This window comes from Phocoena sinus, chromosome 4, assembly GCF_008692025.1.
Source record: "Phocoena sinus isolate mPhoSin1 chromosome 4, mPhoSin1.pri, whole genome shotgun sequence".
Taxonomy (NCBI): domain Eukaryota; kingdom Metazoa; phylum Chordata; class Mammalia; order Artiodactyla; family Phocoenidae; genus Phocoena; species Phocoena sinus.
In genome coordinates, this window is record NC_045766.1 from 39,943,416 (window position 1) to 39,966,650 (window position 23,235).

Below are 23,235 nucleotides of genomic sequence, written 5' to 3' on the forward strand. Positions count from 1 at the left end.
GAAAAGTCATGATTTATCATTTCCCATCATCAACTCTTGTGTAGTGGTTTGATATGATTTCAAATCCACTCGTTCACGAAAAAATGAAGTTGTTTTGATCTAAGAAAGAAGTTGTTTTTATAAGGAAAGCTGTTTTGCTATAAGAGTGAAGGTGTTGTGTCAGGAGATCATCATGGACATCTGAGGCTGCAGATGAAGCGCTCTGTAGCTCAGCTGCTGAGGGGCACCACTGGCGGCTGATCAATAAGAACAAATGAATAAGCAACTATGGCGAGGGGACATTTAGACTATAAATATCCAGAATCCTGAGGACTATCTGAGAATGTCTGGCCTCAGCAAGGCGACTCTGTCCATCAAAATAGGTCTCTGAAGACCCTGGGGCATTAGCTTCCTGCAAGGGTAAGACCTTTTACCAGCAACAGTGAAAACACTGCAGCGGCCCCACCAAGATCATTCACCCGGTCAACACTGGAGTCTTCGTGCCCTAGCAGTGTGCTCCAGCGGCAACATTCGACTTTTGCTTTTGTGCCTTCAGTTTGTGGTTGACTAAGCCAACTCTCCTGAGAACCAACTGGTAAAAAGGTACACCTCAACTAAATTTGGACTTCTTTATTATCATTGGTCTGGAGAATATTTCTTTGTTGGCTTCTTAAGAGACATTATTCTGGGGACCTCCCTGGTGGTCCAGTGGGTAAGACTCCGTGCTCCCAATGCGGGGGGCCCGAGTTTGATCCCTGGTTGGGTAACTAGATCCCGCACTCATGCCGCAACTAAGAAGTCTGCATGCCGCAAATAAAAAAAGATCCTGCATGCTGCAACTAAGATCCAATGCAGCCAAAAATAAAATAAGTAAATTTATTTTTTAAAAAAGAGCTGTCACTTCACTGTACATGAATTATACTTCAATAAAAATGGGGAAAATTTAAAACAAATTATTTTTTTAAATAAATAATGAATATCATATCAATTGAGAGCATTAAATTATCTGTGCTCCACTGTCTGACCCAGTTACCTATTCATTAGAACCTGTTCATTAGGGAAGTGAAGCAAGTTTATATAATTAATCTATGAAATATTAACCTATTTATATTTATAAAACAAAGCTTTTAAAAATTGTCTAGGATTCCTAAGTCAGACTATTGTAGCAGTTGACTTTATGTGAATGATTGAATAAATCTTTCAGTAATTTACATTCTCAGTAAAATGAAATCTGAATCTGAGGATTTACAAGCAATCAGTAAGATGTTTATTTAAATGGAAAACCCAACTGATGCTAATCAACAGGGAGTAATCAGTAATCAACAGGGAGTAAATTTCAGAAAGATAAATGCTGTGTTTAAGTGGCACCCTACTCCTTTAGTGCCATTTTTTTCCCAACCAGAACGTAATTCAACTGTGAGCAAGTCTCAGTGGTTTACAGGACTTAGAAAGTCTGATTTACACCTAGTCCAAAAAACTCCTGAAGCATTCCTTTCATGGTGTAGGTTAGATATTATATTGGGTCTAAACATCCTGTTCAGTCGGTGACATCTAGGATTGTCCTGTATCAGAGGAACCTACAGATGAGCAATGAGATGGCTGACCTCAGAGGGTACTTCTTCTAAACTTAGTAAGTATATTCTCTTGAAACATTCTCTGGGAGTAGCCAGGAGCTGACCTGGGCTTCAAAGTAAATCTCCAAATGAACAGAGTTCAAGTCTAATAAACTCCCCAGAAAATGTAAATCAAAATTTCAGATATTCCAAACATGATTCTTGGTGAGGACAGTAAGGGAATAATAGAGGAAAGCTTACTTGATACAGTGGTAGAATTATAGGTGCCTTCTTTATTTCCATTATTATAGTTGTAAGTATTGTGCAAAAAAAGTAAATTTATGTATTTTAATTATAGACTATCAAATCTTCATGAATACACTCAGTAAAATAACACTTTCCTGAGTGTATACAAAACTATGACAAACATCTACCCCCAAGGAAATAATTCAGTAAACACAGCTCCCATTGAGTTATACAGGATGTGACTCTAGTCCTTTAGTTGTGGTAAAAGGCATGGTTTGGGGTATAGGATGAGGAGTTAGGGACTCTTATGTCCTCTTTCACATTGAATTTGTGGCCCCATTAAGTCAACTGTGTCACCATTTCCTTGTTTATAAACCTTATAAATCTTCAGAATACTTATCTCTCCTGTTAGGACATGGAGATTATTCATTTCCTGCTTATAAAACAATTTTTTAAATAATAATGCTGTTAAAGAAACAGGTATAGTAATTTATAGAATAAAACGAAATAGGCTTATAGAGGAAAATTTAAGTAATTCTTTTGTTACAGCATGTGGTTTTTAACCACATTCCTTCAATCAAAAAACAAATATAGAGTTACTTATGATAAATAAGCAATCCTAAATAAGATCAATAGCTAAAGAAGTTCCAGCTTCCTAACCACCAATATTCAAAATGAATATAACGGACTTCCCTGGTGGTGCAGTGGTTAAGAATCCACCTGCCAGTGCAGGGGACACAGATTCGAACCCTGGTCCGGGAAGATCCCACATGCCGCGGAGCAAATAAGCCCATACGTCACAACTACTGAGCCTGCGCTCTAGAGCCCGTAAGTCACAACTACTGAGCCCGCACGCCACAACTACTGAGGCCCGCACACCTAGAGCCCATGCTCCACAACAAGAGAAGCCACCGCAGTGAGAAGCCCATGCACCACAACGAAGAGTAGCCCCCACTCACCACAACTAGAGAAAGCCTGCACAGCAATGAAGACCCAATGCAGCCCAAAATAATCAATCAATCAATAAATGAATGAATGAATAAATAAATGAATATAACATCAAGAACTAAGAAAACTCTTCCTTATATTCATTCTTTATATTTATAATAAAATGTTAAGTGTGAAACTCCTGTATATATGTTTTTATCGCTATACAACTTCTGATTTGGGTGGTTCTGGAGAAGGCGATATTGAAAGTGGATGAATTAGCTTCACAGAGAAAATGATTTCTATTATAAAAAATTCATCTCACTAGCATTTGAAACAAATCTTTAATATTTAAAATGTTTTTAAAAAACGTATTTATTAAAGCACTGAATTACTCCCAATGCTACACTTCACTTTGCAAAGTCAGTATGGAAATAATAATATAGCCTTCAAGTTAAAAAACTTTACAACAAAAAGTTTAGCAAATTATATGATAAGATGTTATTAATTTCTTTATTAACAAAAATGGACAAAAAACAAAAGTAGTTTTATAATAATTAATTTCTTGTTTTTTATATTGGGAATTTTCATTTATGCTCCATTTCAGTTAAGACACTCAAAAAGATCTTGTTTTTCTGACTTTGTACACTAAGATCATGTGACCTTTTTGACATTTTTTAAGAAACCACATGCACCTGGGGTTGTGTTAAATGTCAGACCCTTATCTCTCTGTAAAACAAATTATCTAAATTCTTTCAACTTGTTGAAGGCATTTTAAACCACAGAAAAGGAGACAAAAATGTATTTCAATTGTTTTAAGGAAGTACATGGTCAAATATACCATGTTTTTCACATTCATACTAAAAGGTATCCCCTAAAAAATGTTGTTTTTGCATGCTTTTAAGAATGATTTTGAAACAAACTCTCACTATTACAATGAAGCATTAGCTACCTTTGCCTTGAGTGCAGTATAGGTCTACACCTTGTGAGTATAAGTAAAGAACTTAGAGCAGAGTTTGGCACTCTATAAGCACGACCTGTTAGCTACTACCACTACTACTTTGTAATGCAATAAGCAACCATTTGTTATTGTGTTGTGCATGGGAGTAGACACTCAAGTATTTTGGTTGTCAAATCATTAAGAATTCAAAAACAAAGAATTATTTCCCTTTCATTCTATTTGTAGGGACATGTATTAACAAATAAGTAATATCGAGTGGGATTTATTCCTCAAAAAAACAACTTTTTGGTTGTGTATGCCACTGGGTCAATACAGAGAAAAAAGCTGAAATGAAGGCATTTGTTTCTTTAGTTTCTAGCCTCAGTCACCTCTCCCTTGGGGATCTCAACTTCCTCCATAGCTTTACCTTTCACCTTTCTGTAACTGACACACAATAATATTTCAGCCTTTACCTCTGAGCTCTAACACATTTCCACTTGCCCCAAAGACATGCCAGAACTTCAAACTCTACATGTTCATATATCATCCCTCCACACATATCCCCTCACTTCTTCCTCTGAATTCTTCACCTCTTACAGGATTATCCATTCCTCTTGGCCACTGAGAACTATTCACTTTTTTCAACTACCCTCATCACTGACTCTGTTCAAGTCTTACTGCACAATAGCATAAAACATTTCAGTAACCTCCATACCAGCGACCCCAATTTAACCTCTATCTCTTCTAATTTATCCTACATATTACTGCTAAGGTAATCTTCCTAAAAAGGCAGACTTTATCTCTTCCCTCCTGCTCATTTTTTTTAAAGATTTTATATGCTTATAGAATAAACTCCAACCCCCTTCATTTAGCATCTGCGAATATCAGTGTCTTGGTCCCTCTGGCAGTACCATCCCTCACAGAGCCTACACTCTGGCCCAAGGGGGTTGCTCACCTGACTTCCACGCCTCACGCCATTCTGCCTCTGTGCCTCTGATCATCTAATTTCTTCCATAGCTCCACTTCATTGCCAACAAGCTCATTTATTTATCCTACCTAATTTCTTTATCCTTCGAAGCCTAATTAAAAGATGCTGCAGTATTTGCCAGGAAGCCTTTCTGATACTTTCTCTCCCCACAAAGCATTCATTTCTGCTTTCCTGTCCTCCCACAATGCCTTAAAGAAACGAGTACATTCTGCCTTGTGTTACAGTTATTTATATTTCCTTTACCAAATTCATTATAAACAGGTTCCATGTTTTGTCATCTCCTTCTTCTATTTGAATATATTATAAGGGAAATGTCCTTAAAGGTTTGCAGTATTACTCTCTTCAATTTTAACCTATAATTAAAATATACAATGTAACACAAGATAGGGCTTCATTATAATTATCCTCGGCTTACACATTATTTTTCTCTAATAAGGAAAAATAATTCCTGATAGGCACCAGTAAGAATAGTTTTTAAACAAAGTCAAATTCCACCCCCTGCCCCACCCCACCCCCCAAAAAAAAGCAAGATTAATGCTTTTTCTGTATTGGAAGAGAAGGTGATGACCATGACTTTTCTATCTTTATATCTGCCTCCAATCATCAAGAAATGAATTTGGGAATTTTTCTACTCATCAAGGAAAAAGTACAATTAACATAAACATGTAGTAAAAATCACAGGATGCTTTCAACATTGTTTACATAATTCTGAGTCTTACAGTAATTCAGGCTTACGTTATTTCATTTTTGCGCCAAAATTTACAGTTTTTCTCCTCAAAGAAGCCAAGAGTCCCCGACCTCTACCTCCCTTGGTCTTTTTACTTGAACCTTTAGCATTTAGCTCTCAGTAGGTCAGATTTATAATCACCCTTGAAACTTGTAGCCTATAATATATCAAACCTTATAAATAACTAGGGATTTTTCTTTCAGGGTTAATGTGATTATAACCTAACTTCTCTAATGATTTTTCCCAGAGATAAAACAGGCAAAGTCTATCTATGCCTTATTAGGAAAGTGTGGGTGGCAACAATGATCAAAAATTCAAAAATTAGGGACTTCGCTAGTGGCACAGTGGTTAAGAATCCGCCTGCCAATGCCGGGGACACGGGTTTGAGCCCTGGTCCAGGAAGATCCCACATGCTGTGGAGCAACAAAGGTCATGCACCACAACTATTGAGCCTGCACTCTAGAGCCCGCGGGCCACAACTACTGGGTCCATGTGCCACAACTACTGAAGCCCACGTGCCTAGAGCCCGTGATCCACAACAAGAGAAGCCACCACAATGAGAAGCCTGCACACCACAACAAAGAGTAGCCTCCACACCCTGCAACTAGAGAAAGCCCGTGTGTAGCAACAAAGACCCAACACAACCAAAAATGAATTAATTTTTAAAAATTCAAAAATTAAAAGCATAGTTCTATAGTGAATTTATAATTCTTAATCTAGGAAAAGATATTAGATTATTCAGTTGAAATACCAGTAAGTTAACTAAAATAAAATCTACCTAATTTAGTTTTGTTCATTAATCTCATAATTAACATAAACCTTGAGTGAGAAGAATAAGATTCAAATAGGATAAAAATGATCAGCAGTTTCACAGCCATTTGATGTTAAGGAAATTACAGCTATTTGGAATGTTGATGTAAAATACCATTACATGATCCAATGAATACATAATAAAATTACCTATCTTATAAGACATAATATGTACTTTAGCTTTTAAGAAAATCCTATTTATCCATCTATTTGAGAGGAAGAAAAAATTAAAAAGAGCACCACCCATCCCTCTCCAAAATAAATACCATAAACAAAAACTAACTCAAAATTGATCATAGACCAAAAAGAGATCATACATTTAGTGTAAGCACTAAAACTATAAAACTCTTAGAAGAAAATATAGATGTAAGTCTCCATGACTTTGGATTAGGCAATAGTTTCTTAGATATAACACCAAAAGTAGAAAACAATCAAAGAAAAAAATAGATAAACTGAATTTCATCAAAACTTTTGTGCTTCAAAAGCTATCATCAAGAAAATGAAAAGGAAACCCACAGAATTGGGAAGTTGCGTATCCAAGTTGCAAATCATATATCCAATAAGAGTCTATTGACCAGAATATATATAAAGAACTCTTACAACTCAACAATAAAAAGACAACCCAATTAAAAAATATGCAAAGGATTTTAACAGATATTTCTCCAAAGAAGACCTACAAATGGCCAAAAAGCACATGAAAAGAGGCTCAACATTATTATTCATCAGGGAAATGCAAACCAAAACTACAGTGAGATACCACTTTACAGTCACTAGGATGATTGTAATAAAAAAGACAGTAACAAGTGTTGAAGATTTGAAGAAACTGGAACCTTCATATATTTCTACTGGGAATGTAAAATGGTATATTCACTTTGGAAAACAACTTGAAGAAGATTTTAATTCACTGATATGAAACCACCTCCAAGACAGTTCACAATTCAAGTGAAAAAAAGCAAGGAGCATATTATAGTAGATACAATATGCAACCACTTGTTTATAAAAGGGAAAAAAAAGAACATATAAAACCAAATTTCCTACACAAGAAAATGGTAACACCAGTTGCCTCTGGGAATGTTTGCTGGGTGGCTGGAAGACAGGGGTAATACGAGAGACATGGGTAGTATTTAATAGATAACTTTATACCCTTCTTTATGCTTTAAATTCTGAACCATGTGAATGTAGTATCTATTAAAAATTAATACTTAAAAAGATGTAAGTGCTCCCTGCAAGGCACATACTAACAATCAAAATTTTATGATCACTATTATTGAAAATATGAGTTGCAAACTCAAATCCCTTCAGAGATTTATGTTGTGTCCTACCATGTAATATAAATGAGTGAAGTATGTAGAGTGCAAGAAAAATAAGAGAAGCTTAAAATCCAACTAAAAATGGAGCAGCCACTACTGAACTCCAGCTGACTGTATTTGTTCTGGAAAGCAGACTTAATGTTGCCAGTTCTTCCAATTTTTCAAGACACCAGAAATCCAAATATGTATGTAAAATATCCTAATTTTTAATGTTGGGCCTGCACCATGCTAGTGGGGCAGATTCAGCCCACGGGCCATCTGGTGATTTCTGATGTATAAAAAGTCCTTAATTTATGAATATATTGGGCTTCCAAACTGCCTCTGCACGTTTGGGAATTCTAAATGCATTTTCTCTATAAGAGTAAAATAAGTAGCAATCTGGTTTCCAGACCTATTATACAGGTAAACTATAGTACTGAACCAACAGCACTATGTCATCTACCCTCTATGATTAACAATGTTTATGTTAACTTATTCTAAGTTTCAACTTTAGACTTTGTAAAGTCCAAAATGGTAGATCCAAGGGGTAATAAAAGGGAAGGAGATGATTGGGAAGAATTTAAAAAAGAGAAGGAGCTGTACGGGGACAGTGGTGAAGGATCTTAGGCAAGAATCCAGATTATTATAATGAGTAATGAGATAAGCTTTCAAAATTTCTCTGAAGATCTGTGTCTTCTATAGACAACATATTTAGCAAAAGAGAAAAGAAAGGAAAAAAGGATATGTCTCAGTAGCAGCAACAGCTGAAAAGAACTGCAGCCCCATCTCCAAGGGGGTGGTGATGATCTCTAAACGAATTGTGTAGCTGCTCATAAGTCAGACATCATAAGGTAAGAATGCCAAATAATTAGCTCTAACAAAAATTATAAAGCCAAAAGTAAATGCCCATGCCTACTAGAAGATTAAAATAAAATTTATTTTCTAAAGGTATACTTTATTACTAAAGCAACAATAAATTGACATCTTTCCCTAACAAATTTACTGATGAATGTTTCTATGAACTCTAAATTTTCCACTCACGGATAAATATTCTATTTGGAGACCATCTGTACCAAAGATTTAACCTCAGGAGATAACCACTACCTATTACTTATGGTTACCTTTGCTAACATTTGGTTGATGTGTAGCTAAAGAAATGTAACTATTTTAACATATCCTAAGAGTAAACATGAGTTAAAAAATGAAATCTGGAAATTTTTGGAAGTCAGTTGTTAGAGATGCTTCACAAAATGACTTTATCATATACTTTGAAGAATAATCTGCAAACTTTTTGGCAGCCTGTCTCTGAAGATCAGCTGATATGGGCTCAGGACAACATTAAAACTGCTTTATTGTTCCTAAGTAAACCTAATTTGGAAAATAAATCTGCTACATGGAAAAAAATCATATGTAATCTAAATCCCAACAGGTATGACCGCTGGATTGACTTTATGGGCACTTCTTCCCAATGAACATAGAAAACCAAGCTGCTGCTCTAAGTAGTTGTAGTTTACCAAGTTTTGAATCATAGGAGTATCTGTTCCCCTCCATTAGTATAGATGTACAACATAATTTAGAAAGGGTGCTATTATTATGATATGATTAGAACTTTTTAAGTAAGGAGATACTCAGTGTTTTCTATTATTATTATTTACTTAACTAGACACCTAATCCTGTTCTAGATAGGATATGCTCATGATGCTTCAGAATTATTTTAAAAAGAATCATTAGCCTATAACTCCATTTATAGAGATTCACTAACAAAGAAAAAGCGTTTGAGTGGGTCTTATATTTCTTGGCTCAAACAATACAGTTACCATGGCCCATCAGGCAACAAAAGTAAGAGGAAAAAGTGTAAATAGAAATAAGAGATTTCAGGTTTTGAACCTGACCAAAATCAGCCTGAGGAACTATATTAGACTAACTATATTAGACTATTTTTACAGGAAAATGCAAAGACATTTAATTGATTATAATACATACCTTGCTGAGCTAAAGTTGATCTTAGCATTCCAGTCTTTGACCAGATTTTTATTTGTCCATCTTCTCCAACTATAAAGAGAAAAGAATTGATTTTTTAATCTATAGGAAATAAATGCAAACATTAAATTTACATATAAAAATCAGCAGTATCTACACTAATGCACATTTAAAATTCAGACACGAGTTACTCTACTTAGATAGCACTGCTTCCTAAATATAAAATTTAACTGAAATTACTTTGAAACAATTTTATCAAAGTAGCCTGACTTCAATGACAAAATTATTTTTTTCCTTTAATCTTAGAAGACTTATGAGTGTATTATTGAAATAATGCTTTCATTTTCACTGACGTCTCCATCCTAGAATTCTAAGAAAAGTGTTTTCAGTGTAATTAGAAGAGTTACAGCCAAATTCCAGTGAGTTGGGGACTGAATGGAGTGAAGTAATAAACTACTCTTTTGAACAGTTTGCCTGATGGGAAAGAAAGAAAGAGGAAGTTGTAGCTAGAATTATTTGTTAAAGGAGGGATTTTTATTTCTTTTTTCTCAATTTTCAAGATGAATGACATCTGAACACATTTATATGCTGAAAAAAAAAAAGGGAAAGAAAAAAAACACTGGAAAAGGAGAAGTCGAAAAAACAGGCAAGAGAAGAGAAACTCACTGATAAAAGTCCTACAGAAGGCCCAGGGGATAGGTGTGGTGGTTTTAAAATATATCCACAAATTCTTTGTTATTCCTTCTTTTAAGAAGTGAAGCTTAACTTCTCTCTCCTTTCTCCTTCTGTTTGGTCTATACTTAGTGACTTGCTTCTAATAGAATATGGTGGAAATGATGGAGTATGACTTCCAATGATGGGTCATAAAATATATTGTGTCTTCCATCTTGCTCTCTCTTGGATCACTCACTCAGGGAGAAGCTCCAGCTGTCACGTTGTTAGAACACTCAAGCAGCCCTATGGAGAGGCCCATGTTGTAAGGAGCTAAGTAAGGCTTCCTGCAACAGTCATAGAGGAAGTAAGACCTCTTGCCAACAGCCATGTGAGTGAGCCATCTTGGAAGCAGATCCTCCAGCCCCAATGGGGCTTCATATAACTGCAGCCCCATCCAACTTCTTGATTCTGAGACAGAACCACCCAACTAAACTGTTCCCTGTCTCACAGAAACTGTGAGATAATACATGTTTACTATTTTAAGTCACTAACTTTTGGGATAACTTGTTATGCAATAATAGATAACTAATATGATAGGTGAAGATGAGAATCCCTGCAGTAGGGCAGGAGATGGAAAAGAGATGGAAGGGGGGTAAAGTTAAATGAGAATATTTAAAATTTTAGAATTTTAAAGAATTAAAAGTTTTATTTACCCCACACTTGACCATTCCAAAACCTTCTTGACAGAACATTCTTCATAAGCCATACAGGAAAACTAATATGACACTCTGAATGATAACATTATATAGCAGTCTAGATCAATACTGTGCCAATTATTTGCTATTAGACAATGAAAGACACTATTGCTAAATGAAAATATTCTGTTCCTTTGGAAATTTTTCTTTAAAAATTTCATTTTAAATGTCATTTTTGCAGATAACCTACCTGTAACTAATGCTGTTCCTTCATAATTCCATCGTCCAGCAAGTACTGCTCCACAGTGAGCTTCCACACTTTTTTCCACTCTTCCTAACTTAGAAATCAGATGAAATTTGCCTAAAAGAAATTAAACTTGAGAAATCTATTTTATTAAATTAATTTATCCAATCAACAAACATCTGTTGAGTATCTACTAGTAGACTAGTTAGCATAGTGCTAGGCATGGGAGATACCAGGGCAAATAATATAATTATTCTTACTCTCAAGGGACACTCAAATCCATTGGGAAACAGGCACAAAAACAAAATTATACAACCTTGAAACAAGTGGTGTGACAGAAATATATATATGATACTAAGATAGTTCAGAGGGACAATAAAATTCTGCTGGGATATGGTCAAAGAGGGCCAAGAGGAATGTCAAGAAAGCCTTCTAGTTAAGCAGAACTTTGCAGTCTTGCTTTTTTTTCCTTAAAAACAGGCTATAGAAAAGTTAGGAAAGGTGTAGAGGAGAGGAACCAAGATAGTTAAATGGTGTTAAAAGATAAACTGAAGCATATTAAAAAATATTGAGTTTTGGGGAATTCCCTGGTGGTCCAATGGTTAGGGCTCCTCTCTTCCACTGCAGGGGGCCCAGGTTCGATCCCTGGTAGGGGAACTAAGATCCCAAAAGCCATGCTGGCAAAAAAACAAAACAAAAACAAAAACTGGACTTTGTGCAGAAATCAATTCCAATCCAGCAGTGCCAAACTTTAAGTGGTTAGGAACCTTCCACTGACAGGAGCTCAGGGAGAGACTTCTATAGAGAAAAGGCAGAAGTAAAGTAAGGATACTATTGATTGACTACAACTTAAAGCCTGGTTGGCTGTTTGTGATTGGTTGTCCTTAGGTTTCAATTTCATAATCTTGAAGCATTCATTTACAGGCTTAGATTTTGGTTTGCAGAGGTATACAGCATTAGAGTCACCTCAAGTCTAAAGGCCTCCTTGTTTAACTAATTTAATAACTGATAATCCCAAATTTTCAAATTCTTGCCTTATTTGATTTTACACTGTACCAGGCACCAGGTAGACAAAAAGAAGCAAGTTACTTAGTTGCTGTTCTCAAAAAGTTCACACATATATAGGCAAACAGCAAAAGGCTTACAACTTCAAAGGACCTAAGCAAACTATATAAGAGATGTCAAGGGAACAAATCAACTGTACAAAGAATAAGTGCTACAGGAAGCCAAAAAAATAATCAGTGTGGTTTTGAATGATCATGAAGTCTAATAATATATAGTTTGTAATAAAATAATTAAGTACAGTTGGTCCTCCACATCCAAGGGTTCTGCATTCTTGGACTCAACTAATTGATTTTAAAAATACATAAATAAATAAAAACAAAAAACCAGAAAGCTCCAAAAGCAGAACTTGAATTTACCCTGTACCAGCAACTATTTACATAGCATTTACATTGTATTTACAACTATTTACACAACATTTATACTGTATTAGGTATTATAGGTAGTCTAGAGATGATTTAAAATATGCGGGGGCTTCCCTGGTGGCGCAGTGGTTGAGAATCCGCCTGCCAATGTAGAGGATATGGGTTCGAGCCCTGGTCTGGGAGGATCCCACATGCCGCGGAGCGGCTGAGCCCGTGTGCCACAACTACTGAGCCTGTGCTCTAGAGCCCGTGAGCCACAACTACTGAGCCCATGTGCCACAACTGCTGAAGCCCGCGTGCCTAGAGCCCGTGCTCCACAACGAGAGAAGCTGCCGCATTGAGAAGCCCGTGCACCGCAATGAAGAGTAGCCCCTGCTCGCCGCAACTAGGGAAAGCCCGCGCGCAGCAACAAAGACCCAACGCAGCCAAAAATAAATTAAAAAAATAATAAATAAATAAATAAAATAAAATAAAATAAAATAAAATATGCGGGAGGATGTGTGTACGTTATGTGCAAATACTATGCCATTTTATATAAAGGACTTGAGCATCTGTGGATTTTAGTATCTACAGGGGTCCTGGAACCAAACCCCCTTGGATACAGAGGGACAACTGTACAGTAAAATTAGAAACTTTTCCCCAAATCAAAAAAAAGTATATATTTTTTGTAGCAAAAGAATAATGTGGCTTGCTTAATCAAATTTTGCCTCAGAGGATTTATTTTGTTTGAATTCATTTTTAACTTAAGGCTTTTCAAGATTCTGGACAAATATTAACAATCCATTAAAAATACATATGTAATAAGTCAGACGCTTTAGATGGCTTTAAAACATTTCTCTGGAGAGCTCTAATACAGATGGCTTTAAAATATTTTACACTTAGCACCCTGTGGTTATTTCACTGACCACCAACCTATTCCCATCAATAAAGTCATTCTCCCTTTTTACACACATTGCACAATATTTGTAGCTCTGTTGCAGCATTTTTTTATTGGACTGTGATTCTTTTCAGAAGGCCATGTCTTAGTCATATTTTTATTTGCAATAGTGCTTTACGTAAGCAGCATTTGTTAAATTTACCAACTCAGTAACCATACTTAGCAACTTAAAAAAAAAAAAGACTACTTTGACATTCTTTTCTTTCTCATTCAATCTGAGAGCTGTCTTTTCCCATCATTCATTTTCTAGGCCCTCATCAATAAACTGCCCCTTTCCCTCATCTAACCACCCACTAGCGCCATCTACTTTTCCTCATATCTTCCTTTTAATTTTATATTTACCTCTGGGTTATTTTTCAATGTAACAAGATTATTATTATTATTTTTTTTTTTTTTGCGGTACGTGGGCCTCTCACTGTTGTGGCCTCTCCTGTTGCGGAGCACAGGCTCCGGACGCGCAGGTTCAGCGGCCATGGCTCATGAGCCCAGCCGCTCCACGGCATGTGAGATCTTCCCAGACCGGGGCACGAACCCGTGTCCCCTGCATCGGCAGGCGGACTCTCAACCACTGTGCCACCAGGGAAGCCCTAACAAGATTATTTTGAATTCAACTGTGCTATTACACTCTTTATGATACTAACCTAAAATTAATTTGGATATACTTTTTTTAATGCATTGCTTTAGAAAGAAAATACAAGGGGAAAAAATCTCAAGAGGAAACTATAAAGATGACATATAGTGAGTGGCCATTATTTACTTTATCCAAACCTGTTTCACTAAATGTTAGCATATCGCCTAGCACAAAATATCCACATACTAAATTGTTGCATGTAACGAATGAATCTATCACCAAAGAGATTATTAACCAAGTAGCTCCTGAACCTGAAATGAAGGGTCCAAAAATTTTTCTTTTCTTTGTATTTTAGAAATTTTATGTATTTTTGATCACCGATATTTCTTATCCTAAAACATCGAATACTGAATTTCTGACAAGTGCTGAAATTATTCTTGCTTCCCATGACCTCACAGAAGACACATACTGGAACAACTAAGGCCAACTCTTTGCACAGATTTGACACTCAATAAATCTTTGGTCTTTGTAGTTTGATTGTTACAAATTGCTTGACTAGCACCCCCAGAGTAAAGCATAAATATAAAACTAAATATATCAAAAATTTTTAAAAACACAGTTATCCTTTTAACTATTTTGGTTCTTCTCTCCAGCTTTTCTATAACCTTTTAAAAATGCTAGACCAGGGCTTCCCTGGTGGCGCAGTGGTTGAGAGTCCGCCTGCCGATGCAGGAGACGCGGGTTCGTGCCCTGGTCCGGGAAGATCCCACATGCTGTGGAGCGGCTGGGCCCGTGAGCCATGGCCGCTGAGCCTGCGCATCCGGAGCCTGTGCTCCGCAACGGGAGAGGCCACAACAGTGAGAGGCCCGCGTACCGCAAAGTTATAAAAGGGAAAAAGAACAGAGTAAGTAGATTAAAATTACATGAAACACATTTCTTAAAGTTAGAAATGCCTTAAGAAATGTCTATGGAAACATGAGAAGGCTTGAAATAGGGTGCTAGGAAAAAGGTCACACGAGCACTTTTGCAGACTGCTTAATAGCAGAAAAGTTTTGGCAGATGGTTGCAAAAAGCCAGAGATCGGTAACCACTAACTTCTGACAGAAAGAAATGAACACATAAATGCTTTTTAAAGTGGGATTTTAAATGTACATATTAACTAATAAGAGAATATGAGGATTACTTTAAGATACCTAATACAATGTATAAAAATATTCAACTTTCACTAAATATAACTTAAGGAGTATTTACTGGCTTTACAAAAGATTTTATACCAGAATTCCTTTACATAGCAGCTCCCCTAATGCATTTTAAATCATTCTTTTTTAAATGTAAATCTTGCAATACATTGTCAAAGAAAGAAATATCTCCTCTAAAAAGTAGGATACAGCTGCATGAAATATTCAAAAAGAAGTAATAATGTTGAAGAGAGAATTATTGGTGAGACAAAATACTTGGCAAAAGTCTGCTTTACGTATTTCAGGACCTGTGCCCAAATCCCATGGATCTTTTTTGAATGTTACCACTAACACAGAAGATGGAGTGGGTATGACAAAGGGAACACTGGAGGAGTGATGAACAAACTCAAAAGCCGTAACCATTTTTGCCAGCCTTGGGGGAGAAAAATCAAGAGAAGAGAGTTGGTGCCAACTAGAAGAGGGAACCTCTTAGACAAAGAACTAAATTTTGAAAAAGAATTTTTTAAGTACTGGGTTAACATCATACAAAATGAAAAAGTCCTAGTGATCTGTTATACAATATTGTGCTTATACAAAAATTATATTATTAAATATTGCACTGTACACTTAAAAATTTATTAAGAGGGTGGATCTCATATTATATATTTTTTAAGCCAAAATAATATTTTTATAGTATTTGATTAACAGAGAATACAGCATTGATACATAAAATGATCTCAGATGTTTATCTGGCAAGAAACACCTTGACCGACCACCTTTTAATAGCATCCACTTTCTTTTTTTTTTTGAACATTTCTTTTTCTGTTTTGTTGTTTGTTTGTTTGTTTTTGTTTGTTTTTTTTTCCGTACGCGGGCCTCTCACTGCCGTGGCCTCTCCTGTTGCGGAGCACAGGCTCCGGACGCACAGGCTCAGTGGCCATGGCTCACGGGCCCAGCCGCTCCGCGGCACGTGGGATCCTCCCAGACAGGGCACGAACCCATGTCCCCTGCATCGACAGGTGGACTCTCAACCACTGCGCCAACAGGGAAGCCCTCTTTTTCTGTTTTTTTGAACATTTCTGGATTCTGTTTCTTGTCTTACTCTTCTACTTCTTTTCTTTGAACTATCATCCTTTGCCTTCACTTTCACAAGATCCCAGATATTCCTCATCCCAGCCTAAGAGAAAATACTCAACTACCCTGCTTTGGTTCTCTCTTCTTCCTACATCTAGTTGTAGCATGTTATGTTACCTTATTTGTTTGTTTGTTTGTCTGTTTTTGTAGTAAACCTAAAGAAAGTAAACACTATAGTTTCTCAAGAGTCATAATATATTTTTCCACTTTTAATCTTGCAAATTTATCTTTAAATGATATCTGTCTTACTTTAGACTTTTTTCCCTATCAGAAAGTATTTTACCTAAAGCCAATGTGAAATAGAGACCCAAACAGCTATTCTTTAGTTAAGTGTACCTAAGTAGTCTTAATAAATCAGGGAAACACTCAGATAACAGAAATTATCAAGACTAACTATATTTACTGTCCATATTCATCAGATACAGGTCAATCTTCATACACTATTGACTTTAAAAAGGAAAATGAAAAGAAAATATATGGTAGACTTCCCTGGTGGCTCGGTGGTTAAGAATCCACCTGCCAGTGCAGGGGACACGGGTTCAATCCGTGGTCCAGGAAGATCCCACATGCCAGAGAGCAACTAAGCCCGTGCACCACAACTACTGAGCGCCACAGCTACTGAAGCCTGCGTGCCCTAGAGACCAAGCGCCACAACTACTGAACCCATGCCCTGCAACTACTGAAGCCTGCGTCCTCTAGGGCCTGCGTGCCACAACTGCTGAGCCCACATGCTGCAACTACTGAAGCCTGCGGGCCTAGAGCCCATGCTCTGCAACAAGAGAAGCCACCATGAGAAGCCCGTGGACCACAATGAAGAATAGTCCCCGCTCGCTGCAACTAGAGAAAGCCCGCGTGCAGCAACAAAGACCCAACGCAGCCAAAAATAAATAAAAAGTTAAAAAAAAAAAGAAAATATATGGTATGCCACCTTCTATGTAATAAAAAAAAGGTGAAATGAGAAAATATACATGTTTTTGTTTCTTTTTGCTAAAAGAAACAAGAAAGGATAAACCAGAACCAAAGGGATTGGTTACATACAGGGAATAAATAAAACTAGGGTGTATGGGATTGGGTGGGTAGGAGTAGTGACATTGCTGAGTATATTTTTTTATATAGTTTTGACTTTATGGAACCATCCATGTAATATTTTACATATTTAAAAAATAATCAAATCAACAAGGATGGGGAGATGAGACCTTAAATGGAAAACAAACAGAAATAAATACACTTAACTATATTTTAAATGAATAGCAACAACACTAGTAGGGGGGAAATGCCAAGTAACTTTGAACACAAGACTTTGACTCTATATCCTTGACCCTATATCCTCAGTGTAAAGATAAAAACAACAATAAAATATTAAACTCTATTTTTTTTTGCAATAGTATGGATTCGCAATTCTGAAACAACGTGCTGTGTATTGTAGAGTTAAACAAGTAAGTAAATATATTGAGAGTAATGGGAGCCAAGCTTCCTCACTGTTTCCAAGTATGGGGAAAAAAGACTAGAATTAACCCTGTGGTGCTTAATTAGAATTGGCGGTATCAGAATGAACTCATGATTTTTATCATGGAAAGGAAGGAAGGGAGAAAGGGGAAGGAAGCAAAGGAAGAGAGGGAGGGAGGGAGGAAGAAATTGCTGTAGATTTGTATATTTTAATACACATTTCTATTCGTATTTCTTAGCTCTGTCCTGTGAAAGGACCTTGAAGTAAACACATCCCATTGAAATGAGCATACCTGGCACACTCATCTTGGCTTTTAAATACCATTAAGCACCCAGAAAAGAAAAAGTCTCCTTGGAGAAACAGCTGATTTGGAAGCTGGGACTGGGAAAGCACAAAATGAGCCTGGAACATCTTGTGCCAGCAAAGAAGTGCTCAAAAGATGGTGGGGAAACATACCCCCCAGGTAAAAAGAAAATTCATTTGAGCTGGCTTCACGGAGCTCGCACTGGCCAAATCTGGGACAATTGTAACATCAAAAATTTTTAATGGTAGTAATAGGATGCTCAAGAAATAAAATAAGAATCTATGAGTCTAATCTAAGTAAACAAATAAATAAATGGGCAGGAGACAGAAGGCTCTTCCTTGCAGTAAAATACCAACAAATCAATATAAAAGAAATTATGGAGTTAAAAAAAATCACCATTTGGCAACAATCTTAGTAATAAATGATTCAGCCAAGAGACATCAATAGATGCCAAGACAGTGGGAGGAAATCTGAGGAGGAAGAGAATATTTTTATATAGTCTGAAAGTATCCTTTCAGAAATTATTTATTAAAAGGGAAAAACATTAACTTTACACTAGATTAATTTAGTGAACACAACCTTTCAAAATAATCAAAGTTAAAGTCACCAATAATGGGTCAAATCAGCATCATGAATCTTCCAATCTGATGCCCTGAGTACTGCTGCTAAAAATGTGTAACTGGATTTAATCATGAAGAAACATCCGACAAACATGAATTGAAGGACATTCTGTAAAAATAACAGGCCTGTATTCTTCAAAACAGTGGAGATCATAAAAGAAAAACTGAGGGGTTGCTCCAGATTAAAGGAGGCTCGAGAGATATGACAAAACAATGTGTTATTCTGTACCAGAAAAAAACAAATTTCTATAAAAGATATCATTAGGACAACTGTTAAAATTTGAATATAAACTGTAGATTAGATAACAGTATTACATCAATGTTAAATTTCCTGATTTTGATCAATGTATTGTGGTTAAGTAACAGAAAATCCTTATTCTTAGGAAATGCATTGAAGTATTTACGGTTAAGATGGCATATCTATAAATTACTCTCAAATGTTTCAGAAAAAAGTATATGTGGGGGGTGGGGGGAGGCGGGGGGAGAGAGAGAGAAAGAGAGAAAGAGAGAGAAAAGACCAGCAATGATAAAGTATATGGGACAAAATGTTAACAACTAGTGAATCTGGATAAAGGATATGCAGCAGTTATTTGTACAATTCTTGCAACCTTTCTATAAATGTGAAATTATAATAAAATTAAAAGCTTTTTTTAAAGTCAACCCTTCATTTTATCATAAGAGGTAAACTAAATTCTAGCTGTGCTCAGAGTCAATCTTGTAAGCGCTAGGCACGGTACCAAATACTTTCACACAATATCTCATTTAATCAATATTCAGAAAACTAAGTTTAAAAATTACATGTAAAAGAATTAGAATCTGATGTGATTGTTTGCCATAACATCCCTTTCCTATTCTGGCTACAAAAGCCCTCTTCTCTTTCCCTTTCCACGGTGGCCTAAGGCCTGCCATGCTCTGTCAATCAATGTCCCAGTCCCTTGACTAAAATGATTCACTCAGTGACGGGCACGTGACCCAAGCTTGTCCAGGACCTCTCTGCATGTTGACTGCAAGTGATATTGAGGAAGAAGCACTCTCTCTGCTGACTTTTCTTTTCCTGTAGGGTAAGCCTTGGGCTGCTGGCTGTCATCACGCTCCCCTTTTGGGGCCAGTCTATCCAAGAGATGGCAAGAATAGGGGCCTGGGGACTTCCCTGGTGGTCCAGTGGTTAAGAATCCACCTTCCAATGCAGGGGATGCGGGTTTGATCCCTGGTCGGGGAACAAAGTTCCCACATGCTGTGGGGCAACTAAGCCTGCGCGCTGTAGAGCCTGTGCGCCACAACTAGAGAGCCCACGTGCTGCAACTACTGAGCCTGCACACTCTGGAGCCTGCGCGCCACTACTAAAGAGCCTGCACACCACAACTAGAGAGAAGCCCACACACCGCAATGAAAGATCCCGCATGCCGCAAGATCCCGCGTGCCGCAACAATGATCCCACATGCCACAACTAAGACCTAATGCAGCAAAATAAATAAAAAATAAATAAATAAATAAAATCTCAAGGGGTTGTATATGTGTTATTTAAAAAAAAAAAAGAATAGGGGTCTCATGCAGCTGTGCTTAAAGATCTACCTCTGGAGTTAGGTAAACCAGAAAACTCCATCTGTGAATAAGTTAGCCGAGTAAGTTTCTGTTACTTTTGATGAATGTACTCTTAACTGATATAGTAGGTAAAGTGTAATACAGATGAAAAACAGTTCAAGTTATTTCTAGGAAAATTAAAACATTTCCTTAAAAAACAGAATAATCATGCTTTTTACTCACCAATAATAAAACTATGGTCAAATTAATCTCCAGCTCTGTAAGTAGAAATTAACATGTACTAGAAAATAAAGACTATATTTGATAGCTTACTAAATGAGTGTGTGTTGTACCATCTATTTTTAGTGTGGTTATGTTATACAGTTAAATTTGACAAAATTAGAAACCAAAACTGATAAAAGCCTAACAATACCTGCGAGCACAGAAAATAGTAAAGCCAGAGGTTCAGATTCAATCCCAGTATATGCCAGTTTAATTCACCTTCTTCTATGACAACAGTTTTATAGCCTATACACAGACAAACTGACTACATAGGAAATGGATAAACAACTCAAAATATGTCATACTAAAATGTTATGTCTTTTAAGTATAAAGATTAGCATATAACATTTATTTAAAACTTACCATCAGAACTTGTGAGAACAAAGCTTTCTGCTTGAGTTTGTTTCTTTATGCCTAAACTTTTCGGAAACCAGTGAAGATCTATTGGGTAAATATCATCAGGCAGCTTTACTATTTGACTTGTTTCACTAGTTAACAAGTTCCACTTCACTATCTGGTGATCATCACTACATGAATACAGTTCTTCAGCAGTATTCCAGCCCACACAACTTACTAATTCTTGATGTGTCACCATGTTAAGGAGATATAAAACACACACAAAAGTCTTCAGTCTTAATAAATACAATATTTTGCAGATGCAGATTATAAGAAGAGTATAAAATAGGGCCAAATGTTTCAAGCTTCTAAGCCTATTTTTCATTTTATGACTTTCATATTTTTTCCATATAAGGAAAGGAAAATAAGCATCTATCAAAACAGTTGTAAGAAGAATGGAAAGCAAGATAAACCCAGGTGCCAAAAGAGAAAAAAAGAAAGATTTGACTATATGAAAAATGTTAAATTGTGTTACAAAGTATTCCATAAATGAGGCAAAAGATACAAAAACATCTAACAGAACAAAAGGAATGAAAGGATCAACTCTAACCCATTGGGAAATAAGTGGGGAGAAAAGGGAACTATGCTTTTTTTATTTACATATATCTGTTTCATTTAAGCTATTAGAATAAGCATGTATTATTTTGATAAAAGTTTTCAAAAATCAAGTGTTAAAATAAGACTGACAGGACTTCCCTAGTGGCGCAGTGGTTGAGAATCTGCCTCCCAGTGCAGGGGACACGGGTTCGAGCCCTGGTCCGGGAAGATCCCACATGCTGCAGAGCAACTAAGCCCGTGCGCCACAACTTCTGAGCCTGTGCTCTAGAGCCCGCAAGCCACAACTACTGAAGCCTGCATGCCTAGAGCCTGTGCTCCTCAACGGGAGAAGCCACCACAATGAGAAGCCCGCACACTGCAATGAAGAGTAGCCCCCGCTCGCCACAACTAGAGAAAGCCTGTGAGCAGCAATGAAGACCCAACACAGCCAAAAATAAATAAGTAAATTTATAAAAAAAAAAGAAAAAAGAAAAAAAGACTGAAATCTAACAGTAAAATACCTGCTTAAATGACACATTACAATAATTCACCTAGGAAAAAATGTACAGCTTAACAGCTGAAACTAAAATCCTACCAAATTTCCTGACATTAAATTCAGGAAGTAATTCAATTACAATTTACTGTACCTACAAGGTAATATGGATAAGATATGAACCCTAAAATTCTTACTTTAACCTATTTTTTCAGTCTCTGATTTATCAAGTGGATTTCTATAAACTGAGGTGTTCAAGTAGCCCTCACTTCCACCATCAGAACAGATCGCTTACCCTAGCAGAGTTGTGTATCTAGAGAAGGCACTTCAGTTTGTCATTTTTGAGATGCTTTCTCCTGCTTATATGTGGATTTGTATATTACCACATTATCCTGGTTGGGTTGTTTGCTCTTTTGTTGTTATTGTATAATCATTTTACTGCCTTCTCTTCTCACCAATGCTTTCTACTGGCTCATCCAAGCAATCAGTAAACTCTAAGGAAAAAGAAAGAGATTATGTGCCAAATTATTCTGGGATGTTCTAAGATTTTTTTTAATACTTCAAAATATGATAGATTAAGCAAAATAACCAAAAAGGTAAAAAAGAAATTATGGAGAGTTCTTAAGAGACTGCACAAATAGGTAATAAAGTGGCATTGGAATACTCAGAATTCAAAGTAGAATCTAAACAAAAGGATCTGGATGTCCCATTAGACCATTACTGAAAAAAATTCTTCCAGTATAATTGCTATAGCTTAAACAATGTTAGGTAAAACCTTTAAAAAGGGAGAGTGTCAGGCATAATCTAGAAAGAAAGAAAACACACATACACACACGCCCCAAAACAAAAAATACTAAGCTTATCCTCATAAAAACTGATGTAAGTACACATCAGACATACGTGACATGTCTTCAAACTAATAAGTTAACTAAAATTACAGGAGAAATGAGAGGACTGTCAGAATAAGAAAGTCTAAAAAGACTGTTATTCTTCAGCTTGAACAGGTAAAAGCAGACAATAGACATAGTCAAAAATCTAAAAGATTGTAAGCAGCATGAACTCCTGGGGGCACACTTTTAAAAGAGAATAAAAATGATTTAAGGAGAAATAAAAGGAATTATATCTTCACTCAAACGGTAAAAGAAGCAGACAAGACAATATTAATTCAAAGCGTTTGATCAAATGTCTAAAACAGTGCTTCTCTATCTCTGAAGGATCCTATTTTTCTTTATTTCAAATCTGTTACAGATCAACATTTTCTAAGATAAAATAAAAATGAATTACTAGAAAAATGATCTTATATTTGGATGTTGTGACTATCAAATTGCTACAAAAATTTCTTCCTTCTTACCTTCA

General features: G+C 36.3%; 1 protein-coding gene across 3 annotated transcripts in view; it reads right to left on the reverse strand.

Annotated features, from left to right (window-relative positions):
- Nucleotides 1–23,235, reverse strand: part of IFT80 (intraflagellar transport 80) — a 108,900-nt gene that overhangs the window by 72,308 nt on the left and 13,357 nt on the right. For 2 of the 3 annotated variants that reach the window (XM_032629939.1, XM_032629940.1), the window contains exons 3-5: nt 20,817–21,038; nt 11,039–11,149; nt 9,443–9,511 (exon numbers count right to left, since the gene is read on the reverse strand). In XM_032629939.1, coding sequence (XP_032485830.1) covers nt 9,443–9,511; nt 11,039–11,149; nt 20,817–21,038 — 402 coding nt within the window. Of the gene's footprint in view, nt 1–9,442; nt 9,512–11,038; nt 11,150–20,816; nt 21,039–22,174; nt 22,374–23,235 lie in introns of those variants that run through there. The other variant, XM_032629941.1, reaches the window with a different exon arrangement.